Source organism: Chinchilla lanigera, unplaced genomic scaffold (genome assembly GCF_000276665.1).
Source record: "Chinchilla lanigera isolate Chin_1 unplaced genomic scaffold, ChiLan1.0 scaffold00007, whole genome shotgun sequence".
Taxonomy (NCBI): domain Eukaryota; kingdom Metazoa; phylum Chordata; class Mammalia; order Rodentia; family Chinchillidae; genus Chinchilla; species Chinchilla lanigera.
The window spans coordinates 5,915,507-5,934,469 of record NW_004955408.1 but is presented as its reverse complement, the minus strand read 5'-3'; the positions used below and the strand labels follow the sequence as shown (position 1 = coordinate 5,934,469).

General features: G+C 52.3%; 1 protein-coding gene across 2 annotated transcripts in view; it reads right to left on the bottom strand.

Annotated features, from left to right (window-relative positions):
* Window positions 1-759: 759 nt before the first annotated feature.
* Window positions 760-18,963, bottom strand: part of LOC102020311 (proton-coupled amino acid transporter 1) — a 38,669-nt gene continuing 20,465 nt past the window's right edge. For both annotated transcript variants that reach the window (XM_005376161.2, XM_005376162.2), the window contains 4 exons: window positions 13,329-13,427; window positions 11,003-11,169; window positions 8,899-9,068; window positions 760-1,967 (listed from right to left, as the gene is read on the bottom strand). In XM_005376161.2, the coding sequence (XP_005376218.1) occupies window positions 1,675-1,967; window positions 8,899-9,068; window positions 11,003-11,169; window positions 13,329-13,427 (729 nt within the window). In that variant the 3' untranslated portion in view covers window positions 760-1,674. The remainder of the gene's footprint in view (window positions 1,968-8,898; window positions 9,069-11,002; window positions 11,170-13,328; window positions 13,428-18,963) is intronic.

The window sequence follows — 18,963 nt, the reverse complement described above, 5'->3', positions numbered from 1 at the left end:
CAACTCTCCAGGCGGCTACAGCAGGATAGCCAGGACTGCCGGAGCCCGAGCTGGGGGCAGGAGCTGAGTGTCCGCGCCCGCTGGGGTCACATCCAACCTGAGACTCGAGAGGGCGGGCCCTTCCTAACCCCAGCTGGGACCCGGCCTCCTAAGCCCCTGTGAGACCCCGAAAGCAGAAAGGGTGGGTGCAGAGGGTTACCCTCCGGGGAAGCACAAGTAAACGCTGGCGACAGCTTCCTAGCGCAACACACTGCCAGGCAGGCTGGCAGTCACCGGGGGAGAGAGTTCGCTTTCCCCAACCCTCTACCTGGAAGGCAGCCCCGCTGGCTTTGGAACAAGAGAAAAAGAAAAGGCTGGTTGCCAGGCGGAGCCAGGGCGCTCGGAAGCTTGCATGAAGCGCACACGCACAAGCCTGATGTATTCTTGCTGTGCTCTCTTCACCAACTTTCAAGGCAAGGTGGCCTCCCCGAGGCTATGACAAGCAGGGAGGCGCTGGGGGGAGGGCGCAGGGCTCCTTAGTGTTCTGCGGCTCCTCTCCCAGAGCAGGGCACCGCACGGAGAGTGTAAACGACCACGTACTGTGCGTAGTGTTGGATCAGCTGTGGCAAATCCCGCGCGCTGAGCCTCAGTGCTTGTGTACCTGATCTTGGCCTCCCGCCTGCAGCAGGCGAGCGTCTTCCCGGCACCACGGCAAGGACGCGGCTGAGGCTGAAAAATGGGCCAAACACACAAAGCAACCACCGGACCAGCCACCCAGCAGCGCCTGCTCTCCGCCTGGTGCAGGAGCAGCGGGTGGAGGCAGGACCCGGCCGCCCCAGGAGAGGCACGCAGGTGAAGCTGCCCGGAAGGTGTGGGGCCTTCGGGGGCCTCCACACGCACTGGCTGCGGCAAGTTTCGAGGCTGAGTCAAAGTTTACTGAGGAAGAAACGATTCATAAGAATCCCAGATTGTACCAAAAAAAAAAAAAAAAATTAAATAAAGAATCCCAGATTGAAAGTCAGAATCTAAAAACAAAAACCTAATCTTAAATAATATAAATATTCCCATTTCGGCAGCACTTCATGTCTTTTCAGAGCTGTGCAATGAAGGACACACGACGGTGACCCACACGGAGGAACTCAAGGGGCGACGGGCCCAGGGGTCCAGCCAGCGAGGGAGAATAAAGATTAGAAGCTTTCGGGGGCTGGTTTTCAACCATGAGGTAGGTCCAGACGCCCCTGGAGGGTTGAACAGGTGGAAGAACCCTGCGGTCCAGTGTCTGAGGGAGCATGGGAAGGACCCTGCCATACAACGGGGGCGGGAGCCCCACGCACTTGTCCAGGCCGGGCCCAGGAAAGGAGCAGTTGTGAGGCGGAGACACTGAAGTGTTACATAAAGTGAGCTGTGCGAGAGGAACGCTAGGGCGCATCGGGTCGGACAAAGGAGGCAGACGCTCCAGGAGGAGCCACCTGGGGACCGGGCCCCAGGGTCGGGCTGACAGGAAGTACAAAGGCGTGGTGACACCGCTGTCACCATCGGCACCCGGGTGCCTGTGACCCACCCTCCCTGCTGCCCGCCTCTCGCCTGGGCCTGGGCACCAAGTGTCAGGCAGAGAGAACCAGACAGCCTTTCCCCAGAGGCTGGGCCGCACGAGGCGCCGGGGCAGGTCCCGGGACACCAGGGCGGACGGGCGGGTCAGAGAATGTACCCAGCTCGATAGGCAAAGGCACTGGAGGAATTGGTGGAGATGGGGGCAGCTCCGGGCTGGATCAGCTCAGAGAGGGCCTCGTAGGTCCCCACCACGAAGCCCACAAAGCCCAGGATGCTGATGAGGGCGTCCTTGGCGAGGGTGAGCGGGCTCAGGCCCTCGGAGGAGTAGGTGGTGACCTCCAGGAGCGGCGGGATGATGAGGGCCAGGGCGCTGCTGCTCACGGAGCCCACCAGGGAGATGACCAGGTCCAGGCGCGGGATGAGGACGGCCAGCACGCCTGTGGAGAGAGCACGTGCCTGGTCAACCCTGCCCAGAGCTGGAGAGAGCGCCTCGCTCCACAGCAAGCTCCGCGGCTGTCCCACGACAGAATGACAGTGCTGGGAGCTCTCAGCCATGACCCAGCCCAGCCTCGCCCTCTGCCTACAAGACCGCGGATGCCTGGAGACATGGAACAACCAGGGCTCCTGGCTCCTGCGGCTTTCCTCTTTCTAAACAAAAAGAGCCAAACTCTATTCCAGGATGATCTGGTCCCTAGCAAACGGTGAGGCTGCGGAGCAGGAAAGCGGGCAGACCGTTCCGAGCAAGTGCTCATTTTCTTACCACCAACGGTCCATGCAGCACACGCATCTCAATGGACAAGAAGCAAAAGAGGAGTGGGAGTGGTGATGTACGCCTGTAATCTGGATCCTGAGTTCAAGTCCCTGCCTAGGCAACTGAGACCTTGTCTCAAAATTGAAAATGAAAAGGCCTGGAGATGTAGCTCAGTGACAGAGCACATCTGGGTTTGATCTCCAGTACCATCACAAACTTAAAAAAAAAAACGAAACCAAGGGGAGAAACCTTGCTTCCTCTGGAAAAGACATCACGCTCAATCCATTAGACGGAGCATTCACACAGGTGGGAAACGCTCTGTCCACAGGATGACCACTGGCCAAGCCCCACAGGGCAAGCAGCAGCTTCCACAGCTGAACTCGGCAGAGGGGCGGGGGGATGGTGGTGCATCACGCCTGCCACTGCAGACTCGGCCGCTGTTTAAAGCAAAGAGGAAAAGACGGCATGGGCCACACTCAGCCCTGTGCCCACGGGTCACTTGTCCCCTTGCTCCCACGGCACTGATCTTTCCAACAGCTGAGCAAAGGCCCGTGTGTCACAGGCTCGCTGGGGACCACCGGCACTGGCATTAGACTTGTGTGTCCAAATGCTGGCAGGTTCTTTTACACCTTTTCTCCAGTTTTCCTGTTGGCCCAGTATGAAGACCAACTGCTTCCTCCTTTGTGCAGATGCCATTAACTGTCAAACGACTTCTCAGGGCCCAGGGTATAGCGGGGACATAACACATGCTAATGTCATTGCCAGTGTTCCCCTGATCACTTGTGAAAAGCACATCAACTTGTCAGTCATCAAATAAAGACTGGTGGCCGCTCTTCCCCCACCCTCACTACTGCCCTGCAGCTCCGCTGCCCAGTACAGCAGCCGCTGGCTGTTTAACTCTAAGTGAACTACAATCAGACTCACTCACACCAGCCACATTCCAGAGTCTCAACAGCCTCATATGCCCCAGGTCTACTGCCTCGCCCCATGCAGAGGCGAAACATTTCCATCACCACAGAGCACTGGCATCCCGGAGCAGCTGGGTGGGGCCTCAGGTCCGGGGGTCCGTGATCTCTCACGTCCCCAGGAAACAGAGGCCCAGGGAGGTCTGCTGACTAACAGCGGAGGGCTGCAGCCAGCACTGAACCCAGCACCTCAAGTCCCTGGGACAGAGACCTGAGGGACCCCAGGAGCTGGAAAGCACAGGGTTCCCACAGAGGGAGGGGTGCAGGGGGTCCGGCTGGTGAGCAGGAAGTTTGTGCCCGGGAAGAAGTGGGGCGAAGACACCTGGGCAGCTCCCCAGGGATGCAGCACACACCTCTAACAGACGGCCCAAGGCGGCCCCGACCTCCCTCAGCACCGCCAAAGGGACCGGCAAGGGTTTCAGAGCCTGATTATAAAGGGGCACAGGACACGGCGCCCCAGATCCTGCTCTGCACCCCAGGACAGGCCTTCATCTTCCCTCCTACTAGTCAGCCTAACGGCAATTCCCATGAACCTCTCACCGATCTCATGCCTTTGGAGAGCAGACAAAAAGTGCTGGCTTTTAACTTGCCCTGACAGTTAGAAAAAAAGGAAGTGTGTTTCCATCCTTAGCTCTCTCTAAAATAACCAGAGCTGGTGACATTCCCCAGCCCGGGGGCTGAAACGGAGGAAAATCGGAGGTTAAAAAAACTGCAAGTTGGTGACAAAGTGCTATTTCTCACTCCGGGTGACGGGAGGCTCACCAGGCGCCGACCTGCTGGGACCCTGCCGGCGACCCGGGCCCTCTGAGCTCCGGGCTCCTCGTGCCTGGCGTCAACCTCACGGTGACAGCACCAGGGGCTCCGTGGGGGTGGAAACGGCACGGAGGCAGCAGGCAGAACTGAGCCCCTGGGAGTTCGTTGCCTGGATTCCCTTCCCAGCTGCTAAGTGGGGACGTCCAGTGAGATGACCGCAGAAAGCACACAGAGCACTAAGCCACACGGTCACGCTGTGTATCTGCCGACCTCAGCAGCCGTCCCTGCTCTACAGGCAGCTGTGTGGCCCAGCGCAAAGGCGCTCACCATTCTGAGCCTCAGTCTATTTGCCTACAACATAAGGTCACGGCATTAACACTGGAAGACCGCTGAAGTCACAGCCAAGTTGGAAGGTGAAGAGACCGCACGGTCCAGCTCTGGGCACGTGGAGCACGTTCGGGGTGTTTCCCTCAGCTCACGGGCAGCTGGGAAGCGCCAAGTGCTGCCCGAGAGCCGCAAGGCAAAGGCTGGCGTTCCCGTCCTGGGACACACGGCTGTGCCGAACAGGCAGCTTCCGCTTGCCTGGCTTTGTACCCACGCAGGGAGTGCGAGCGATTACTCAAGGGCCGATTATACATGCAGGGACACCCGAGCCTGTTCCAGAGGACAGAGCCCTGCAGGAGAGGAGGCGGTGGCTGGTCCCCCCTGGCCTGGAGGGCCTGTCACCTTACCCTCTCACACCAAGCTGGAAGGTCAGATGCACACTTGGCAACAAGAGGCGAGTGTGGCCAGAGATGGCTCCACCCTGCGACAGACAAGAGGTCCGTGGAAACAAATAGAAGCCCATGGGGTCAGAATCAATTCTCGCATCAGACAGAGGTCTCCCACTTCACAGTATTCTACAAGCAATCTAAAACCTGTTCTTGTTTTTACCACAAAGGAGATGCAAGATACGCCCGCCTAATGTCCTTCACAGAGATGCAGAAAGGAACGACCACCCTTACCGGTGGCAGGGCTGGACCCTAAGCCAGGCCTGACATTGGAGAAAACGGGGGAGAAAGCATGAAAAGTAAGTCCCCACTATGACAATAACAGGGCAGAAGAGTAGGACGCCCAAGCCAAACTGGCATCCTCCCCAGGGTCCCACACCAGGCATCTGTGCTTTGCCACCATGCAAAACGCTCTCCTTCCAGGGGCACAGTGGCTCTCTGGAGAAGTGACACTGTATTCCCTATTGCAGCAGCAGGAAGCGGGGCTGAGGACAACCTGCCCTGGGCCACAGGATGAGTCAAGAGGCTCTAATGCATTACGAAACCTCTTCCCTCTGGGTTCAGACACACTGAGAATATGGTCTTGCAGCTGCTGAGCCATCAGCAGACAAACGGTCATGTTCAGAAAGGGAAATGACTGGCACGCTGGAGTCTGTGGTTCTGGGCCCACCTCGGACAGAGCTGACTCCTTATGCACAAGAGCACAGCAAAGCACTTGAGAGAACAAACACACATTCACAGGAACACTCAGACCCTTCCCGCTCCGTGCGGGGAAGCTCTTGCTGCTCTTTCACTTTAATCAACGGGTGAAACCCATCCTGTTACTTTTTAATGTCTAGCAATCCGCCTTCAAAATTAGTCACAGTCTTAAATAGATATATAATTTCACTTGAGAGGGTGAAAAATACAAGAGCCAGGAAACAACCTAACTCTCTATTAAAGGAGTAGTGTAACTATTATCCACCAGTACAACGGAATGTCAGGCAGTGGTGAAAATATTAAAGAACATGTACATGTTCATGATAATAATATTAAATAAAATGAGAACAAAGTTATGCATATCACATGACTGCAAATATTTTTACAATGTACCAATGAGGATTAAAACAAAGATAAAATGCAAAATAAAAATTATTGTTAGGTCAGTGGGATGCTGAGAACTATTTTAGTCCCCAAATGTCTTTACACTGATTTTCCTCTTTAAGAGCAGTATTTAGGTAGAAATTTAAAACCAAGCCCCAAGCCAAGCCACAGAATTTTGGCAGTGGGAGAAACCGCAGAGATTACCGGCACTTCACACTTCACAGCTGAGGAAGCTGAGGCCCACACGGGCCCCTGGGAAGCACCCCAGAGTGGCACAGGTGATTAATGAGGCCCCTCTCTTCCCCACAGCGGCAAGGCTGTCAGTGAGAAAAGCCGCATGATGCCGAGAAGCCGCGTGGTGTGGAGAGTCCTGCTCTACTGGGGATGTTCTGAGGCTGCGCGTTCCAGTCTGAACAGGCCTCAAAACGATATGGTTTTATGTTATCATGTCTTCTACAGTAGGTTTTTGAGCATCTCAGGCCTAAATGAAGCAAAATGTTTCACGTGGTAAATGCCACTGAGAATTCGTACCACTGAAGGACAAGTCAGCGCCCTATGGAATCCACCGAAAGTATTTATATCACCCCTCCCGGCTCCCCGGGGGGAGCTGGCATCTCCCGGGGGCCTCTCCTCCTACACAAGCTCCACACCTTAACCAGCTGAGTCTGCACTGCCACACCTGAGAGCTAGGAGGAAATCCTGTCCAGTTTGGTTACACACTGAGCACCAGCCTCTGAATTGGTTTCCCCTCCTTTGCGCTCCAATAGGCCAAAATTAAGCAACAAAGAGTAGGTGTGCGCTACAGCAGTCTTCGAGGGCTGGGGAGACCGGTGAGGGGGCTGAGCTGCAAGGAGGGGGCTGAGCTGCAATAAGGTGGCTGGGGCTCTGGGCTGGACCCAAGCCTCCTGTTCCTCTTGGGCACAGAAAGCAAGGACGCAGAGATAAGGCTGGGAAAGAGGCAAGTGCCAGAAACAGCAATCACACAAGCTGCCCTGGAGGTGGACAAGTATAACTGAAAGCAATCCTTACATCAAAGATTTCAAATCACAGACCTCGCGCCCAAAGACCTGAAAGAACAGAGAAGCAGGGACAAAATGAACTCACATAAACACAACGAAGCCGATGCTACCCTGAAAGGCCTCTCCTGATTGCCATAACCACTTCAAAGTCTCCAGGGAAGGTAAGAGCAGCCAGAGAGCTCTCGGAGACAGGGCGCCTCTGTAATAGGATGACGGTGCAACGCTCAGCCACGACAGATCAGAGAAGGGAAAGACAGCCGTGTGCGCCTGAAGATCAAAAGCAGCCTTGCCTCTGGAGCATCGCCCTGGAGAAGGGAGGCGGGACTGCAGGGAAAGCCAGAACAATGAAGCAAAAACCAAGAGGTGTTTAAGGATAACAAGAGGTCCGCTGAGCTGGGGACCTGAGCCTCCTGTGGGGTGTGGTGGAAATAAACCCTTTCTATAGGAACCACTTTGAAAAAGGGTAAATTATTTGAACTACCAACACCCTTTAGATTCTAGAATCAGGCCCCACAAACCACTGTCCACATGGAAGCTGTCCCCTCGGCCCGAGCTATGGCACCCACAGGGGACATGCACACGTCTGAACCAACCACCAGGAGGCGCTGGCAGAGGTTACTTTCTACAGTGCAGCCGCCTGTCTTCCTAAGACAAGCCTGCAAAAGCAAGATGCCCTCAGTTCCTTTTTTTTGGTCAATTGCTCCAAGCCTGGCTTAGCTACTTTGTGGGCTACCCAGAACAGAACCTGAAATCAGCTAAGTAAGAGCTACAGGCCAGACTCTTGTTGGCCCTGAGCCCCGTGGGGAGCTGCCCACCCTCCGCCTTACAAGAGACCCTGAGGAGAAACTGCACGCTCAACTCGGAAGGTCCCAGGACGCCTTCACTTCCTTAGTTCAGGTGAGCTCTTTCCACATACAGACTCAGGATACCATGGCTCCACCCACTATCCTAGAAGCAAACTACGAAAGGAAGCGCAGAGGCCCGAAGGTTCTCTGGCGGACGGGCATTGGTCCACTGCTCACACTGCTGTGGAGGGCAAGAGGGACAGACAGCCTCTTACCTGCCCTTTGCTTGCTAACAGGCAACCAGCAAAGTTATTTCTGATTTCCTGGACTAGGAGCAAATGCTAGAGAACATTCACATTAGTCTTTGCTAAAATATTCAACTCAGGTTCAGGTAGAAATCACACCGACCAATCTTCATTCCAGAAGCTGGAATTGAGCAAGGAAATTCTCACTATAATAAGCAAGAGGGTCTTGTCCCAAGAGATTAAAACCTAAAATAAAAATGCCAACAATGATAAATGTATACATCAAGCACTTTATCTGGAAAACAACGGCAAGTCTCCTAGAAATTTAAATTAGATATTATGGACATTTTTTTTTCTTTTTTTTTTTTAATGGACATTTTTTTTCATGGATTCCCTACTCTACCAATTCATAGAAACAACAAGAACAAATTAATTTTTTTTACTAATTTCTATCAGTTTTCAACTAAGAGCAAATAAGGTGATAACCTTTCTTAACTCTCAGCACTTGGCATGTAGTTGGGGGAAAGGGTGTAAGACACAAAGAATAAAACACCGAGGTGAATTAACAGACATTTTCTAGGAAACGTATTTCATAAGACAGACATCAAGCACGGCTATCATCCCAGCTCCAAGTGAACTGTGAAAAAATGCAGAACTACTTGAAAAAACTACACGTATCCTCTATCAAAGCACCTGTCCTCACTGTGACCTGGGACAGGCAGCCGTCTTGCAGGCTTTTACCTCTCTCATATGGGGTAGTAACGATGTGCATTTACCTGGAGCTACAACCTTCTCCACAGCAGCTTATGCCCGTCTATACACCTGTCCTCCTCCTTGCACCCCTGGGATTCCTCACTGCATCTGGCGTGCCTCGAGTGGGAAGGGAGTGGAGTGCCAGGTTCTGCCCTCCAGCACAGGAGGCTTCCCTTCCCTATGCAGGGGACGCCAGCCCTCGGCACCGGGCACCCTTTGGGGGACGTGGCAATTCTACACTCACACGTCAGGCACACCATGGCAGTGCGCACGGCCAGGTCCACCAGCAGCTTGCAGGGCTCGGGCACTCGGGACACGAAGAAGGGGACGATGATCTCAGCCGGGACGTAGAACTGCAGCCCGTAGGTAAAGAAGATCCCGATGGAGTAGAGCAGCTTCACCGACTGGTACAGCCTGCAGAGAGAGCAGGGCGCTTCCAGCAGCCGGCCCAGCTGCTCAGCCTTACCGGAGAGAGTGCAGAGCGGCCCGAGGCACACGGCCTCAGACCTGCAGCTTCGTTCTGAGACTTCCCTCCAAGACGCGCTTTCACGTGTGCACTGAAACACACTTTCAAAGTATTTTACTTGCAGCCTTGTTAAAGAATGAGGGATTAAAAATACGTTAACGAGTGGGAAAGCTGGCTAAATAATCGTGGTGTCCCTGCGTAGCTCTTAAAAACTATGACACAGGTCTCTAGGCCCTGACACGGAACTATCTGTACAGTGTGCTACCGTGTGAGAAAAGCAGGAAGCAGCGGTGTCTCCCGAGCGCTGCAGTTGTCAACACAGAAGACAGGAACACGCCCTGCGTACACACAGGACATGCGCACAGCAGCTCCGCAGCTCAGAAGGAAACACAGGACAGTAGAAGTGTGGCTGCCTCTGACAGGGCAGTAAAAAGTGAATTTTCTGTGTACCTGCTGAACTTCCGGAAACCTCTGCCGTAGCCATATGGGCAAATAACCTTTCAAGAGTTGAAATTAAAAATACAATTAAAATATGACATGCCTATTTATAGTCCTGTCCGACTCAGGGCTCCCTAGAATGAGATGGTGGCCGGCGCAGGGCCCACGGACAGGAGCAGAATCTTTTCAACTCCACTGTGGCCCCTTCCGACGAAGCTTCAGGAGCAGCTTGCCCGGAAGGGCTAACTCATCATGGGGTGTCCCTTCCCCGCACCAGGGCCTGCGTCGGACAGAGCGGAAAACGGTGCCTGCTGATGAGGTGCCCTGTGCTACATGCTGACACCACTGAATAAACGTTTTCCTCAACTTTCTGCATCTGTCCTCATCCAAAGTCTCACCACTCAGAGCTCCAAAAAGCTGGGCCCTGGGACCGGGGATGTAGCTCAGTGCCACAGCACCTGCCTGGGCAAGCGCAAGGTCCAGAGTTTGATTCCCGGTTCCAAAAAAAAACCAAACCAAAAGGCAGACACGGACACTGGCAGATCAGCCAGGCTGCACCGAAAGGTTGTTGCTATTTCTTTGGGCACTGACACGCTTCTCAGCATGCATAAACAGCCGCTCTCTCTAGCGAGGTTTTAATCTTCAAAAGAGAATTATTGCCTACTACACACTGCGTCACCTACCTTTGTTTTATTTTTGCAGTGCTGGGCATTGAGCCCAGGGTCTCATGCGTGCTAGGCAAGCGTCTTACCACTGAGCTACATCCCCAGCCCTATCTATCTATCTATCTATCTATCTATCTATCTATCTATCTATCTATTTATCTATCTAGTACGGGAACCAGGGCCTTCACACTGAGCTACATCCCTGGCCCGTTTTTTCATTTTTTTCTTAAATTTTGAGACAGGGTCTTAGACTGGCCAATAAACCTGTGATCCTCTTGCCTCAGCCTCCCAGGTAGCTGGGATCAGTCATGCCCCACCATACCCAGCTGACATCTAGCTTTCTAGCAAGCCTTTCACTACGCCTTGGTGCTGCCCCACAGGACACCCATCAGTTAAAGACAAAAGACTCCCAGCGCCCCGCCACCAGTGAGATCCACCTGCGTGTCCAGCCGTGGCTGCTGGGGAAGGGACACTTCAGAAGCTAGCTTTGCCGTCCTCTCTCCCTGGCTTAAGGTAAACAGAGCAGACACGTGGCCCTTCTGGGCTCAGGATTTCTCAGGAGAAACACCCTATCAGTCAGCTGCTCAGCACACGGATTTGGCACAAGCCCTCACAGGGCTCACCCACCCAAACCGTACGGGAGGGCTGGCAGGGCAGCCAGAGGGTGAACCAATGACGGGCTGACTGAAGAGGAAGCAAGAGGAGGAGTCCAGCACCTTCCAGCACTCACGCTTTTTAAGACAGCCTGTGCCCCTGGGCTCCCATCCTCCCCCACGTACCAGCAGTTGGGGAGGTTGAGGGTGATGCTGCCTTGGATACTGGCTCCGAACTGCAAGTACCCCAGGGACCCCAGGCTGATGTAGAGGATGGTGACAATGGCCATCCCCAGGTACAGGATGAACGAGAACTTCTGTGGATCCTTCATTTTGTTTTCAAGAGGCAGAACCTTTGAGAAAGTAATGAGAAAGGAGAGAAAGCACAGGGAAAAGCAAAATTAACAGCCCACAAAGTACTACCGTTGGGAAAAGAGTCACTTCTTGGTCCTCAGAATTCTTCAAAAGCATGTTTTCCTTTACTGAACGGCTCATGTTACTGCATCAGAAACAACTCTCAGGACCAGAAGGGACCCCAGAGCTCAGCTGTCTCACCAGGAACCCTGAGAGGTCAGGTGGGGCTGGCCAAGGGCCCAAGGCCCCTAGCGCAGGCCAGCCCTGTCTTCCTGTCACTAGGGGGCAGCGCGTGGCGACCAGCAGGCTCCTCACAACAGGCCTCCAGCAAAACCTTAGACAGCAGCTCCCTGCTCACTGTCTCAAAGTGCAAAACACAGGCCAGGAGGGACAGCGGCTGCTGTTGTTCCCTAAAGCAACCCTCTACCTCCGGCCCAGCTGCCAGGGGTGACAAGTTCACCTCCAAGTCAGAGAAACCAAGGGGCAGGGCACAGGGTGACTTAATCGAGGACCTGGAGACTCAGCTGCTACCCTGAGCGCAGCTCCCAGAGGCCCCTTTCCAACCACTGACCCTCACGGCTTCCTCAGTCACATCGGGGCCTTTCTTCCACTCTGGCACAAGCAAAGGCTGCTACTGAAGTACATTCACAGCAGGGGTGCTGTGACCATCCTCTCGGCCTGTCCCGCAGTGCCGGTGGCCGGGAGGCACAGCGGTCCGTGCTGTGTACCCCTCCCCCCCACCAAGCGAGCGACCCCTTCCGAGGGGTGCCAGGCTCTGCATCCCACATGGCCTGCAGCCCCTGTCCCTGCCCCAGCTGCAGGATCAAGCTTCGGCTGATCTCACCAAGCACAGCTTCCTGGCGTCAGCTTCCTTCACACCAGGAGCTGCCGTGGACAGGCAAGGAGTGCATGTCCTGTCTCGGCAGGCCCCGGACGGGGTGCAGGCGGACAGCAGGGAGGCGGGATGGCGTCTAGCCTCAGCTGCACCCCGCCACTCGGGATGAAGAGTCAAAGCAGCAGGGCTCTCATTCTCCCAGTGGAAAATACAAAATATCCTGAAGTGTCGGGACTGTTCAGAGAACAATGCTGCGGCCAAGCCTTGGCTGATGAAATGAAGCGAAAACAGCTACTGCGCTGGGCTTCGAGGGAAACTGTACACATTTGGTACAACGCTCCTTATGACGGGCCCTGGGCATCTCCCCACGCATCTCGGCCTCTTCTCTCGGGGCCTGAGTTCTTGGGGCCGTATTCTGTCTGCTAAAATACGGGCCCACGGAGGCCTCTGACCCAGCAACAGGAATCCATGCTGAGATGGTTGAGGCGAGACGGTCCTTATGGGCAATGGGGGCCAGGAATGCGCAGCGGAAAAGTTAAAACCTCAGAAGGATCAGGGATCTAGGCACCATGTCCTGCAAAGCGTCCCCCAGACTGTCGGACTACAGACTACACCCACCTGACTCCTCAGCATTTTGACAAAAAATCTGTCTGGCATTTAGGGGTCTTTTGTTTGTTTGTTGTTGTTTTTTGAGGCAGGGTCTCCCTATGCAGTTCAGGCTGGCCTCAAACTCATGGTGATCCTCCTGCCTCTGTTTCCCAAGTGCTGGGATTACAGGTGTGGGCCACCACGCCCAGTACATTTTTAATAAATAAGGTACTAATGAAATCAAACAGGGAGAGAAAGAAATGCCAGGAAAGGAGAACAATTATCTCATTCTCAAACCCACTGGTCAGCAGAGAACTTTCTTTCAGAGAAGAGGCCTGGGCCACTATAAAAAACACAAGTGAAAATCAAAATAATACAGCTGAGTGGAGGTGCCCCAAGGAACTTGGAAGGCCAAGGCGATAACAGCAAGAAGCCAGGCCAGGAATGAGATCTACTACTCATTTACCCACAGAAAATACAGCACACCGATGTTCCAGGGAAGAATGACTCACTGCCTTATGGATTCAATGATGAACCCAGTAATATTATTAATAAATGTCAAAACCTAAGGAACGCTACCACGTGTCAGAGTGTGCAAAGCACTTCACCTCCTTCGGTCCTGACCGCTACCAGTCAGCAAGCTCACTTCTCAGAAGCAAACCAGGAAGGCTCAGAGAGCCCGGGGCCTTGCACGGGGCACGTGCCGCTCTGGCGGAGCCGCAGCCCAGCACTTACCATGCCGATGCCTTCAAACGCAAAGATGGCTGTGCCAAAGAACAGCGGGTAGGTCTTCCAGGATGCTACCAAGGGCAGGCGGCTGGGGTTTGGGATCCCCTGAAAGAGATGAACAGAACAAAGTGAAGGGCTACCTAGAGATTCAAGAGCTGAACCCCAACTGAAAGAGGTCAGACCTTCCCCTAATTCCAAGATTTCACCAAGGGACAGGCAGGAGATTTAGGGACACTTCGCCTTGGCATTTTTTCCTCTCTCTAGGTGGAGAAAACCCTCTTTGCTTTGGGGAAAGACGAGCCCGCTGTACTATCAAATACTCCAATGACGCTCGTCTCCCATAGAGTAACGTGCTCCCGCTAGGTGATCCCAATTCCCAGACACCTGATACAAATAAAAAGTATCAAAGATGATGGAGGCTGCACAAAGCTATTTAGCAAAGTAACCGAAAACCTCCGTTTCCAACACTCCCAAACAAAAGTTAAGAAATTAATCGTACACCACCTGTATCACAGAATATTACACACTGTCTAGAAAGTGTAAACTGGGGTAACTAAGTAGAACATGGAAAAAGATTTAGGAAGTCACATTGAGAAAATGTTTTTAAATTTATATAATCACCCTGCTAATGATATATTAACCCCCCCTTCTTTCTCTCCCTGTCTGTCTCCCTTCCTCTCTCTTTCTGGTTTGCAGTCCTAGGGATTAAACCCACAGTCTCACATATCAAGCATGCACTCTACCACCGAACTACAACCCCAGCTTTTTTTATTTTTTTGAGACAGAATCTCATTAAGTCGCCCTAGCTAGCCTCAAACTGTGTCCTCCTGCCTCAGCCTCCTGAGTAGCTGGGACTGCAGGTGTGCATCATCATGCCAGGATTTGTGTTGTTTCTTTTTTTTTTTTTTGTCTTTTTCAGATGGTGTCACTATATAGTTCAGGCTGGCCTTGAGCTCACTTTGCAGCCCAGGCTGGTCCTGAACTCACAATATTCCTCCTGCCTCAGCCTCCTGAGGCTGCACAAAGCTAGTTAGCAAAGTAACTGAAAACCTCCATTTTCAATACTCCCAAACAAAAGTTAAGAAATTAATCATACACCATCTGTATCACAGAATACTACACACTGTCTAAAAAGTGTAAATTGGGGTAGTCCTCTGAGTGCTGGGATTATAGGCATGCAACACCACGCCTGGCAATTTTTTATTTTTTTCTTGTCAATGAGATTTCGCATTTGGAAAATATCGACAGGCACATGAAAAGAGTGTTGAGAAACACTGGGGAAAACAGAGCAAAAAGAACATTACAACATGGGCAAATAAAAAGGCAACTCTTGGCTGGGCACGGTGGTGCAGTCCTATAATGCTTGTACTTTGGGAGGCTGAGGCAGAAGGACTGCAAGTTTGAGCCTACCTAGACAATTTAGGGTCATCCTTTCTCGTAGGTGCCCTGTATCTGGTCTCTTCCACACACAGAGCCTGGCCCTTCTGCCTTTCCACCATGCAAGGAAGCAGCCTGAGGCCCTCACCATTACCCAGACAGACCGGGCACCATGCTCTCGAACTTTTCACACTCCAGAACCTTGAGCTAAATAAACTCCCCTTCTTCATAACTTCTCCAGTTGTGGTTACTCTATTACAAGACGCCATGTTTTCAAACTGAATTAACTACTGTGTTAGTCAGCTTTCTGTCACTGAGATAAACACCGACGAGGAGGAAAGGCTGATCTGGCTCACAGCTTCAGTGGCTTCAGCCTGCAGTTATTTGCTTCTGTTGCTTTGGGCCTGGTATGAGGCAGCAAATCATGGTGGGGAGCACATATGGAGCAAAGCTGCTCCCCTCATGACAACCAGGAAGCGAAGAGGGAGAAGGAGGAGCTGAGGTCCCATCGTCCCCATCAACAGTACTTCCCCTGGACAGGATTTCCTCCCACCAGGCCCCACCTCCCAATAGTACCAGAAGCAGGTGTAGTGAATTGATAACTGGTGGTCAACTTATAACCCCCAGCTTAACTGAGTAAGCATGGTGCTGGGTGTGGGAGGCCCACCTGGGGAACTGCTGCCAGCAGCATAAGAGGCAGAACTGGAGAAGGAGAAGGCTGTTGGGAGTTGAGGGAGGTTGTTGGGAGCTGGTAGAAGCTGTAAGGAATTGTTGGTTCTGTTGGAGGAACTTGTCATGCTGGCTTTCCTGATGAACTCAGCTGTTTTCATCCTTCAAGGAGCTTGGGACTTTGTTGACACTGAGAATAGCTTCGGTTCACTTTGGGGGAGCTCTGGTCCTCACTCTGAGCATCACTTCCTGGCTCCGGAGGGAAAGAAGGTGCACAGCTCAGTCTCCTGGAGAAGCTTGCTGCGTTGGCTTTCCTGATGGGAACTCAGCTGTCTTCACCACCGGAAGAGCTCAGGACCTCACTGTTGCTGAGGATGGCTGGGGTACCTTCCGGCGGGGCTCTGGTTGTTATTTTGAGCATTGCTTCCTGGCTCCAGTGCAGATCCCTCAGCCTGCTAGGACAGATCCTTCATCCTGCTAGCACAGACTTCCTAGATTCCACCACTGGCCTTTGGGCCTTCCCAGCATAGATTCATGAAACAGGCCTGCATGAGACGTTGTTCTGGGTTCTGGGCCTCCAGTTGGACTTGTGGGAAGCATTGTTATGAGCTCTAGGCCTTCAGCCGGACTCATGCAGGACATTTCCATGGGACCTAGGCCCTTGGCTAGTTTCCTTAGTCTTAGTATGTGGACAGATTTCCTGTACTCTTTTGTATATCATTCTTTGGGTGACTATTATAAATAATCTATAAAATGTGTCTGTATTATATTGTTTCACCTTGCAAAATATCCCCCAAATCAAAACAGCAGGTGACCTCACCTTCCACACAGACTTCTACGAGACCTAACTACAGGAACTGCACCAGTCCTTAGACATGGATGGGACACGCTCTAACGGCGTGACGGGGTAATAGCAGGTGAACAAAAGAAGGCCTGTTAATCTCTGGGGCAGGAGTCTTAGAGATTTCAAAACAATGATGTTGGAGTCTCTGAGAGGAAAAAGGGACAAGGAAAAGAAATGTTTCTTTCTGGGTCCTGCTCAGAAATCAGACTTTTTTATTTGTAAGATACATTTTCGTATCTGGAATGAAGACAGACTAACAGGTATTATTCCTCTACAGTGACACATGAGAGTGAGACTGCCCTCTAACTATTCCTGAGTCACAAATGAAATGAGAGTTCCTGGAAACAGGTGTTTCTTCTGGTGAGTGGTTAACCACTGCCCAGGTTCATACATTAGATCAGACTGAGGGCTCGGACAGGGAATTTCACAACTCCTACCTGCTACCGTGCTGTGTGAATGAGACCATTGAGCACTGTGTAAACTCTACCTACCTAATGACTAGGCTGCTACTGACTTACAACCCAACCAGCTAAATGGGAGAAGTTTAATCTATGAAGAAACACGCCAATTTAGATCAGTTCATTATCAGCCTATCTCCTCAATTCTACTATACTATCACTCATAACAAAAGCTTTTTAGGATACTGCTATAAAATATGTATATGGATGAAAATGTATTCTAATCTTGAAATCGGTGTAACTGTGCAAAAACACATCTCAGAATTAGGAGACGCAGTGATAAAACATTTCCTGGGAGCCGCCTGTGGGCCGAGCACCAGGCTCAGAACGGTGCCATGAAGATGGGGCGACCTGCTCCCTGATGCCTATGCCCAGGAGCCAGGCTATCAGGTGCTCACACGCTTAGCTTTAAGGAACAAATTCTCACACATCACACAGAAGGAGAATCCCCATGGTGAAGACGGCAAAATACCAAACAGAAGAGCACTCACAAAGAGCAGCAGCAGCAACAAAAACAATCCACTGCAGCACCGGCGGGTGTGGCCCAGCTGAAAGGGTGCCGTTCCAACACTGTGAGCCGCAACCACGCCGCATGCCGCCAAACCCCCGCTGTCCCTGCTGCTGTACCGGGCGGACTGCACTGCCGGGTTCCAAGATTCCCAGACCCCACGGCTGAGTCCACACACAGGTGCAGACCTGCTCCGGCGGCTGGCAGGGCAGCCTGACCTCCAAGAGCGGGTCATGCAGTGCACAGACGTCACTCAGGACGGACACAGGGCCGACAGCAGCAGTCAGCTGGAAGTGAAACATTACAGAGACCCCGATCCTCCCCCCAGCCCTTTGTAACAATAAGCACAGTGCCACTATCCATCATGGTTTAAAATCCAACACAACATGTGTGTCTGGGGGGTGTGGGGAGAGAGGGGGCCTCACTCGCTTTGTCTTTAGCACTCACTGGAGTGTGTCTAGGTTCACTTGAGAGCACCAAGTCAAATGACGTTTTTGTGCTTCCTTGTTTGATGGTGGAAATGGTCAATCCCAAGTTCATGATTTTAAAAAAAAAAAAAGGGAGGCTGGGGATTTAGCTCAGCGGCAAAGCGCCTGCCTGGCAAGCACAAGGTCATGAGTTCGATTCCTGGTACCGGAAGAAAAAAAAATTTAAAAAAAATAGGACATGCAAGTTGTTTCTTTATGGTTTTAAAAAATAATTCTTGCTGAGCTGAGCTCAATGGGACAATGTGCGAGGCCCTGGGCTTATCTCCAGCACAGGAAAAAGAAGAAAACGTTCTCCTCAGCAGAGGAGTCAGTATCTGCCATCCATCTGCCCTAGCACAGCAAGGAGATACCAGTACATGTTCACCGGGGACAATGTTAATCTCAACTCATTATACAATTCCCTGGGCACAGAGAGTCCCTGCTTCTCATGACCCGCCGGCTTCTTAGAAACCGCATCGGTAGGAGAGCGGGTCACTGTGTAAAAATGAGGCAATGCTCACCTGTCAGAACGACCCAAATTCATCAGGCTGAGGCACCCAGAGTTGGCCCGGGTGGGGAAACAGACATGTACATGCCGTGGAAGGACATCTACATAAAATCAGCCAACAGCCTCTGGAAAAAGCCATTGGGCGATGTTAGAAAGTCAAAAGGGCATAGTCCTCTGCAAGTGTACCTTTAGATAAACACCTCAGAGAAACACTGACACACGGCCACGGAGAGGAACCCACTGTCTTACACTGAGATAAGACTGTAAGTCCTAACGGCCCAGTGCTCTGGTTGAATAACCTACGGCACATCTGTTCTTCATTACTAGCGAGCCGTTAAAGGGGGAGGACAGCCAGGTTTATCAACCCGGAGAGATGTTTCTCCACAGTACTGGGAGCTGAATACAGGGCCACGTGCATGCGAGGCCAGTGCTCTAACACTGAGCTGCACCCTAGTACTTTTTATTTTGAGACAGGGTCTCACTAAGTCACCCAGCTGGTCTCAACCATTTTTCTCCTGCCTCAGCCTCCTGAATGGTGGGATTACAGGCCTGACCCACACTGCCTGACTAGAGAGTTCTGGGAGGCACTGTCAACAGAGAAAACAAGTAACTTTTAAAAATTGTTTTAAGAACCTATTTTTGTTTAATGCATTGCCTATACACCATAATTACAGTGCGTAAATGTATCCGTGAGACCTAGGCCGCACCAGACTGATCACACAGCACGTACATCTGAGGGGACCCTCCGCACACAGGAGGAGTGATCAGGAGTCATTTGTGTTGTCTGCATTTCGGTGTACAGGCACTGAG